The sequence below is a fragment of the Heptranchias perlo genome, chromosome 1 (genome assembly GCF_035084215.1).
Source record: "Heptranchias perlo isolate sHepPer1 chromosome 1, sHepPer1.hap1, whole genome shotgun sequence".
Taxonomy (NCBI): domain Eukaryota; kingdom Metazoa; phylum Chordata; class Chondrichthyes; order Hexanchiformes; family Hexanchidae; genus Heptranchias; species Heptranchias perlo.
Window position 1 is genome coordinate 152,046,840 of NC_090325.1, and position 9,514 is coordinate 152,056,353.

The 9,514-nt window shown below is 41.7% G+C and overlaps 1 protein-coding gene across 1 annotated transcript in view; it reads left to right on the forward strand.

The window, feature by feature from the left end:
* Positions 1 to 5,692, forward strand: part of ppid (peptidylprolyl isomerase D) — a 30,211-nt gene extending 24,519 nt beyond the window's left edge. Inside the window, exons 9-10 of the mRNA XM_067992660.1 lie at positions 4,111 to 4,153; positions 4,262 to 5,692. Of these exons, the coding sequence (XP_067848761.1) occupies positions 4,111 to 4,153; positions 4,262 to 4,350 (132 nt within the window). The 3' untranslated portion in view covers positions 4,351 to 5,692. The remainder of the gene's footprint in view (positions 1 to 4,110; positions 4,154 to 4,261) is intronic.
* The last annotated feature ends 3,822 nt before the right edge of the window (positions 5,693 to 9,514 follow it).

The following is a 9,514-nucleotide window of genomic DNA, read 5'->3' on the forward strand; positions in this document are numbered from 1 at the left end:
CTCTTTCCCAGGCTCTTTCCCCATAGCCCTGCCAATTTATCCAATTCCCATTTGAAAGTTATTATTTAATCTGCTTCCACCACCCTTTCAGGCAGTGCATTCCAGATCATAACAACTTGCTGCATAATTTATTTTTCTCGTGTCGCCTCTGATTCTTTTGCCAATTACCGTAAATCTATGTCATCTGGTTACTGACCCTTCTGCCACTGGAAACAGTTTCTCCGCATTTACTCTATCAAAACCCCTTCGTGATTTTGAACAACTCTATCAAATCTCCTCTTAACTTTCTCTGCTCCAAGGAACATAAGAACATAAGAACATAAGAAATTGGAGCAGGAGTAGGCCAATCGGCCCCTCGAGCCTGCTCCGCCATTCAATAAGATCATGGCTGATCTGATCCCAACCACAAATCTAAAGAACACAAGAAGTCGAAGCAGGACCCGGCCACATAGCCCCTGGGCCCTCTCCGCCACCCACAGGGCATTGACCGATCCGAACTCAGCTTCATGTCCAATTTCCTGCCCGCTCCCCATAACCCCTAATTCCCTTTACTTCTAGGAAACTGTCTATTTCTGTTTTAAATTTATCTAATGATGTAGCTTCCACAGCTTCCTGGGGCAGCAAATTCCACAGACCGACCACCCTCTGAGTGAAGAAGTTTCTCCTCATCTCAGTTTTGAAAGAGCAGCCCCTTATTCTAAGATTATGCCCCCTAGTTCTAGTTTCACCCATCTTTGGGAACATCCTTACTGCATCCACCCGATCAAGACCCTTCACAATCTTATATGTTTCAATAAGATCGCCTCTCATTCTTCTGAACTCCAATGAGTAGAGTCCCAATCTACTCAACCTCTCCTCATATGTCCGCCCCCTCATCCCCGGGATTAACCGAGTGAACCTTCTTTGTACTGCCTCGAGAGCAAGTATGTCTTTTCTTAAGTATGGAGACCAAAACTGTATGCAGTATTCCAGGTGCGGTCTCACCAATACCTTATATAACTGCAGCAATACCTCCTTGTTTTTATATTCTATCCCCCTAGCAATAAAAGCCAACATTCCGTTGGCTTTCTTGATCACCTGCTGCACCTGCATACCAACTTTTTGATTTTCTTGCACTAGGACCCCCAGATCCCTTTGTACTGCAGTACTTTCCAGTCTCTCGCCATTAAGAAAATAACTTGCTCTCTGATTTTTCCTGCCAAAGTGCATAACCTCACATTTTCCAATATTATATTGCATCTGCCAAATCTCTGCCCACTCACCCAGCCTGTCTATATCCCCTTGCAGGTTTTTTATGTCCTCCTCACTCTCTACTTTCCCTCCCATCTTTGTATCATCTGCAAATTTTGATATGTTGCACTCGGTCCCCTCCTCCAAATCGTTAATATAGATTGTAAAGAGTTGGGGACCCAGCACCGACCCCTGTGGAACACCACTGGTTACTGGTTGCCAGTCCGAAAATGAACCATTTATCCCAACTCTCTGCTTCCTGTTCGATAACCAATCCTCCACCCATGCCAGAATATTACCCCCAATCCCGTGATTTTTTATCTTAAGTAATAATCTTTTATGTGGCACCTTGTCGAATGCCTTCTGGAAGTCTAAATACACTATGTCCACTGGTTCCCCTTTATCCACCCTATACGTTATATCCTCGAAGAACTCAAGCAAATTTGTCAGACATGACTTCCCCTTCATAAAGCCATGCTGACTTTGTCCTATTAAATTATGCTTATCTAAATGTTCCGTTACTGTCTCCTTAATAATAGACTCCAAAATTTTACCCACCACAGATGTTAAGCTAACTGGCCTATAATTTCCAGCCTTCTGCCTACTACCCTTTTTAAATAACGGTGTTACATTAGCAGTTTTCCAATCTGCCGGGACCTCTCCTGAGTCCAGGGAATTTTGGAAAACTATCACCAAAGCATCCACAATCCCTACTGCCACTTCCCTCAAGACCCTAGGATGGAAGCCATCAGGTCCAGGGGATTTATCCGCCTTGAGTCCCATTATTTTACTGAGTACCATCTCCTGAGTGATTTTAATCGTATTTAGCTCCTCCCCCCCGAGAGTCCCCTGTTTGTCCAGTGTTGGGATATTCTTAGTGTCCTCTACTGTAAAGACTGAAACAAAATATTTGTTCAGCATTTTTGCCATCTCCATGTTTCCCACCATTAATTTCCCGGTCTCATCCTCTAAGGGACCTATGTTTGCCTTAGCCACCCTTAAGGAGAACAACTCCAGCTTCTCCAGTCTCTCCACATAACTGAAGTCCCTCATCCCTGGCACCATTATATTACATCTCCTCTGCGCCCTATACTCTCTGGAGTTTAGTAGAGTGAGATAAGATCTCATTGAAACATACAAGATTCTGAGAGGTTGTTTTCACTGGCTGGAAAGTCTAGAACTAGGGGGCATAGTCTCAGGATAAAGGGTCGGCCATTTAGGACTGAGATGAGAAATTTCTTCATTCAGAGGGTTGTGAATCTTTGGAATTCTCTACCCCAGAGAGCTGTGGCTGCTGAGTCGTTGAATGTATTCAAGGCTGAGATCGATAGATTTTTGGACTCTAAGGGAATCAAGGGATATGGGGATAGGGTGGGAAAGTGGAGTTGAGGTAGAAGATCAGCTATGATCTTATTGAATGGCAGAACAGGCTTGAGGGGCCGTTTAGCCTACTCCTGCTCCTATTTCTTTTGTTCTTTTTGTTCCTGAAGCATGGTGCCCAGAATTGGACATGATATTCCAGTTGTGGCCTAACCAGTGTTATCTAAATGTTTAGCATAACTTCCTTGCTTTGTACAGTATGCATCTATTTATAAAGCCAAGGATCCCATATGCCTTTTTAACAGCCTTCTCGACTTGTCCTGCCACCTTCAAAGACTTCTGTTCCTGCACCCCCTTTCCCCTGTAAAATTGTACCCTTCAGTTTATATTGCCTCTCCTCTCACCACCTACCAAAATGAATCACTTCACACTTCTCTGCATTAAATTTCATCTGCATGTGTCTATCTTTGTCCTCCTGAAGTCTATTACTGTCCTTCTCACTGCTCACTAAATTTCCGAGTTTCATGTCATCTGCACACTTTGGAAGTATACTTGTATACCCAAATCCAGGTCATTAATATGTATCAAAAAGAGTACTGGTCCCAACACCGACCCCTGGGGAACACCACTGCAGTCTTAAAAAAAAACATTCACCACCACTCTCTGCGTTCTGTCCCTTAGCTACGCAGCCACTGCCCCTTTAATCTCGTGGGCTTCAATTTTGCTAACAAGTCTATTATGTGGTACTTTATCAAAGGCTTTTTAAAAGTCCATATACACAACATCAACCACACTCCCTTCATCAACCCTCTCCATTACTTTATTAAAGAACTCAATCAAGTTAGTCAAACACGATTTGCCTTTAACAAATCCATGCTAGCTTTCATTTATTAACCCATATTTTTTGAAGTGCCAATTAATTTTATCCCAGATTAATGTCTCAAAGTTTCTCCACCACTGATGTTAAGCTGACTGGCCTGTAGTTGCTGGGTTTATCCCCCTCCCCTTTTTTGAACAGGGGTGTAACATTTGCAATCCTCCAGTCCTCTGGCACCATCCCCATATCTAAGGAGGATTGCAAGATTGTGACCAGCGCCTCTGCAATTTCCACCCTTATTTCCCTCAACAACCTAGGATACATCCCCTCTGGACCAGGTGACTTTTCTACTTTGAGTACTACCAACCTTTTAAGTACTTCCTCTTTATCTATTTTTATCCTATCCAATTTCTCTACTACCTCCTCTTAAACTGACGTTGGCAGCATCCTCCTCTTCAGTGAAGACAGATGCAAAGTACCCATTTAGTACCTCAGCCATGGCCTCTGCCTCCACAAGAAGATCTCCTTTTTGGTCCCTAATCGGCCGCACCCTTCCTTTGACCAACCTTTTATTAGTTATATGTTTATAAAAGACTTCTGGGTTCCCTTTTATGTGGCCCGCTAATCTGTGAAACATCAAATTAACAAAGAATGCTAAGGAGTTGGAATAAATCAGTGAGAGTTGGCAAGGTTGAAATTACCTGTATGACATCTGAATAATTTAAATTTTTGCTTTTAAATAGAATGATCTTAAAAAAGCTCAGGAAATTACACCTGAAGACAAAGGTAAGTTGTAAAATCATCAGTAAATTCACTTCCAATACATTCAAGAATAATTTGGGAATCTCCTTAGCTCACAAGTATTAAGCCTGCTTCCTTTTTATACTCTTGCAGCTATAAACAGTGAAATACTCCGGGTGAAGCAAAAGAAAAAGGAACAGAAAGAGAAGGAAAAGGCAACTTATGCAAAAATGTTTGCTTGATAAGTTGATTTTGTTTCACACTTTTAAATAGCCCTCTGGGCTGCTGTTTTTTGTCTTAATCTTCTGGACAGTGTTAGGTTGTTTGTTTGGGTATGTAGTCTGTTTCACAGACAAAGTGTACCTTGTTTAAGGAAAACTATAGAGACTAGAGGGTAGTCAAATGTTGCAATTCAGCTGCGCTGCTGACACCGTCCTTGCAAATGTCTGTTGCAATGAAGCTGTTAAAGATCTCGGATATTAAAATGAATATCAAGAACAATGGCCTGAATTGTTTTTCCCTGCCAGATGTGTTGGTATTTCTATTTATGGAATTCTTCACTTATTAAATGCACAGAAGTATAGTATATGTGTGACATTGTTCTTGTCTTTGAAGAACTTTTTTGATTTTATAAATAACTTACTGTGTTTTTATTTGTGATTGTAAGATCTCGATGAAGTGGTCTGCAACGGTTTACACTAAATGGCTTACAAGCAAAGCTTGCTGTGTTTATTTAGTTCATAAATGGAGGACAGTGTTTAAAATTTATACTTTTGTATAATATTTTTTCATATTGGCACAGAATTTGTCCTAGAGTTGATTTAACCCAATTTAGTTGTAAATTGAATGAATATTAAAGATGACTAGCAATTCAATTCCAACATTCTAGTTATGCTTGGAGCACAAAATGGGTAATCTACCCTTTTTATTGAAAAACTGACTTCACGTTCTGCTCTTGCAGTTGTTCATCTGCCTTCAGCTTTACTGTCTTTGAAAACAACATTATGTTGGGCATTGATCCAGTTGCCTCCCAACTCCTGTAACTTTTCACTTTTCTCTTTTTCTGCAAAAACACAAAATAGCATGTAAACACTTTACAAAAATCAGAGTAACTCTGAGAGGTATTGTACCCTATCCACATTTCCGCAAGGAAAATATTTTGTTCGGGATAAGTGGTTTAGTGAGGGGTAAAATTTGATAATATCAAACTGTTATTCTTTATGTACGGCTATTACTGTCATTGATTTACAATCCATTCAAAGCTGAATGCACTTCTTACAAATGACAGCTGATGTCTACATCCTTCTAGCAGGCTGCTATTCAGGCCATCAGTGATTAAGACTATTTCTAAAGTCAAATTAAGCTCTTTTCTTAAATACAAACTGAGTACAAGTTGAAGCTGATGTGTGTTTTGCCCTCTAGTCTGATATATATTGTTTACTGGAAGAAGTTAAACTGAAAAATGTTTAATACTGACAGTAGCATGAACTCACAATGTTTAGAGGTCTAATCAATACATCTGCTAAATGCATATCATAATACAATATACTGCATAAACAAATAAATTGTGCCTTTTCAATAAAAGACTTGCTTAGTTTAGAATTTTATTTTGAAGTTTGAACATTTCATTGAAGAGTATTTCTTATTTGGCTAAACTTGTTATCCCAAAACAAAACTCACTCAGTAATTGAGCATCTTCACTTTTGTATCCAGTAGAAGCTTGTTTCACGCAGCCAGCATCAGACAGTCAATGGTGATTTGACATTGAAATTGACACTGTGCCAACGAATATTGGGAGGGGTGCTTAAAACCCAGGTCCCAGCGGTGAAAGAAGTGTCTAATTGCACCACCCAGTGGGTTTTTAAAAAAAAAATTACCAACTCATTCTGAAAAGGTTTTTATTTTAGTCGCTTTTTAATTGTACCACTTTCTCTTCCTTTCCCATGTTGTGTTCAATTGAGAATGTGGGACAGTGCACTCCCTGGCACCAATCCCACCCATTGGTTATCAGCTCCTCGGGCTCATCTTGTTAATTCTCTTCTCTCTCTGAATGTCAAGTATGTTACACTGTTGTCAATACTTCTATTTCCATTGATCCTTCATTCGGTACCTGTGTAACTTCAACACTGGGTCTTTGGTGGATAATTTTGCTTTGGGAGGCAGCGCAAAAGGGGTGATAGCGAATCAGCCGCCCGTTTTGCTGGCTGTCCGATTTTCTTTTTCATTGACTTCAATGGAAAAGAAAATCGAGCAGTGTGTAAAATGGGCAGCCGATTCAATTGACCATTTAGCGTTAACACACAAGACAAATTTATATTCCTTTGTGTCCCTGAAAATGCTGCCTCAAACCAGTGTTTCATTTTGTACTGGCAACAGATTTTGCTCTTCTAGCACCAATAGCTAAGGAGAAGATCTTTACCTGTTGCGTTTTGTGTTCTGATACTCACCTGTCAAATATTCCCTTACCCGCTTGAACTAATGGGGCTGAATTACATTGGATGGTTAGTTGAAGGACATTGAGAAGATTATGACTTCCATTTCATTGACATCAGAATTACTTTCTTTGGACAGTCTGTTACAGAAATTAAAGCATCGAATGAGACTATTTGCCCATTGCTTCTGTGCCAGTGCTAGTTCTTCACCTGGGGCTACCTACTCTAATTCTATTTCCTTGCATTCTTTTATAGTCTTCCCTTTCAAATACATGTCCAATTTCCTTTTAACTGATTTATTCTCTGCTTCACTAGCTATGTGTGGTAAAGGATTCCATGCTCTATTAACTCATAAGTCAAAATGCTCCTAATAGGGAAGCTTCTTATCGAGGATCTAAAAAATCAGCACAATCTGGGGATCGAACTTGAGACCTTAGTCTGCAAGGTTCAACTCAATGCTCTAAATAGTTGAGCCATTGGGGAAGCTATTTGCAAGTTCTTTTGAGGCTGTTGGAACAAATCCCTTTGACACAAATAGTCTCACAATCTAAGATCAAGCAGGAAGCAATCAGTTCCATATACATTGATTTGTCTTGACACACCAATGTTTTAAAGTGGATTGCAGCTGCATCTGCTGTTCTGATGACTGATCCTTGGATTTGGGAAAGGAAGAGCATCTCCAGGGAGCATTTGCCCAGTCACGTGCCCCATTGCTAGATCTGTTACAATAAAATAAATTCTTGTTCTTATGTAGAACATTGCCACATTGAACTGTTTCAAAATGCTTCACATCTGATAAATTACTACCTTTTGAAATACTTTGATTGTTATGTGGCTGTAGCAATTGCTATAAAGCAAAAAGGTGGCCCACCACCACCAACTCAAGGTAACTACAGATGGACAATAAATGCGGCCTTGCCTGTGTTGTCCACATCCTGAGAAATTTAAAAAAACATAAGGGATGGGGAAGGAATTCATTCCCAACCTATCAGCACACAATTCAAATAAGGCATTGGTGATTCCAAGTCAACAACAAAACTTGCATTTATATAGTGTTTTTAATATATGTCCCTAACAGCTTGTTACTTTCTGGGATTTTTGATTAGTTTTTTTTCTTCAGAAAGAATTTTGGGATTGACTTATGTTTAAGGATTGTGTTTTAAAACAAAGTGAATTTGCGCAGGTTCACAGGCTTTGAAGAACGTATTAAAGCCTGACAATCCAGATTGGGGATGCCACATCTCTAGTCTATTTCAAACTGGTACAATGAGGATCTATGATCTCAGGCCCATTCGCTAGGATGATCAGGGATGTTAAGCAATTAGTCATCTCGTCGCAAGTGGTCAATCAATGTTCACACTTATTGTGATGAGGATTATTCTGTTCATGTGATAATGGTATGAGGTGTCTGAAGAATATACCCTGAGGGGAGGGGACAGTTCATCTCGTTAACAGGATTGTGGACGAATCCCTGCACAGGAAGGTATCAGAAGTAGATCCCTTTGCTTTCTGGCCTTGGAATTAACAGAAAAGGGAAACGCATGTTCTTGGGGCAATCAGGTTTTGAACGAAGGACTGAGACAGAGTCCTTGGTTGGATCTGGAAGCTAAAATTGCAAGAGGTCAAGTCTTGTAATTAGAAGTTGCCTAGAAAGAAAGGTAATGCCAAAATCAAGTAAGTCAGTCCACAAAAGGGACAGGACACAAGTGAGATTAAGTAAATGCAATTTATTTTTTATTTATTCCTGGGATGTGGGCAAGACCAGCATTTATTGCCCATCCCTAATTGCTCTTGAGAAGGTGGTGGTGAGCCGCCTATTTGAACCGCTGCAGTCTGTGTGGTGAAGGTTCTCCCACAGTGCTGTTAGGTAGGGAGTTCCAGGATTTTGACCCAGTGACGATGAAGGAACGGTGATATATTTCCAAGTGTGTGACTTGGAGGGGAACGTGCAGGTGGTGGTCCCATGCGCCTGCTGCCCTTGTCCTAGGTGGTAGAGGTTGCGGGTTTGGGAGGTGCTGTCGAAGAAGCCTTGGCGAGTTGCTGCAGTGCATCCTGTAGATGGTACACACTGCAGCCACGGTGCGCCGGTGGTGAAGGGAGTGAATGTTTAGGGTGGTGGATGGGGTGCCAATCAAGTGGGCTGCTTCGTCCTGGATGGTGTCGAGCTTCATGAGTGTTGTTGGAGCTGCACACATCCAGGCAAGCAGAGAATATTCTATCACACTCCTGACTTGTGCCTTGCAGATGGTGGAAAGGCTTTGGGGAGTCAGGAGGTGAGTGACATGCTGCAGAATACCCAGCCTCTGACCTGCTCTTGTAGCCACAGTATTTATGTGGCTGGTCCAGTTACCTCCAGGATGTTGATGGTGGGGGATTAGGCTGGTAATGCTGTTGAATGTCAAGGGGAGGTGGTTAGACTCTCTCTTGTTGGAGATGGTCATTGCCTGGCACTTCTCTGGCGCAAATGTTACTTGCTACTTATCAGCCCAAGCCTGGATATTGTCCAGATCTTGCTGCATGCGGGCATGGACTGCGTCATTATCTGAGGGGTTGCGAATGGAACTGAACACTGCAATCATCAGCGAACATCCCCATTTCTGACCTTATGATGGAGGGAAGGTCTTTGATGAAGAAGCTGAAGCTGGTTGGACCTAGGACACTGCCCTGAGGAACTCTTGCAGCAATGTCCTGGGGCTGAGATGATTGGCTGCCAACAACCACTACCATCTTCCTTTGTGCTACGTGTGACTCCAGCCACTGGAGAGTTTTCCCCCTGATTCCCATTGACTTCAATTTTACTAGGGCTCCTTGGTGCCACACTTGGTCAAATGCTGCCTTGATGTCAAGGGCAGTCACTCTCACCTCTGGAATTCAGCTTCCTTGTCCATGTTTGGACCAAGGCTGTAATGAGGTCTGGAGCCGAGTGGTTCTGACGGAACCCAAACTGAGCATCGGTGAGTAGGTTATTGGTGAG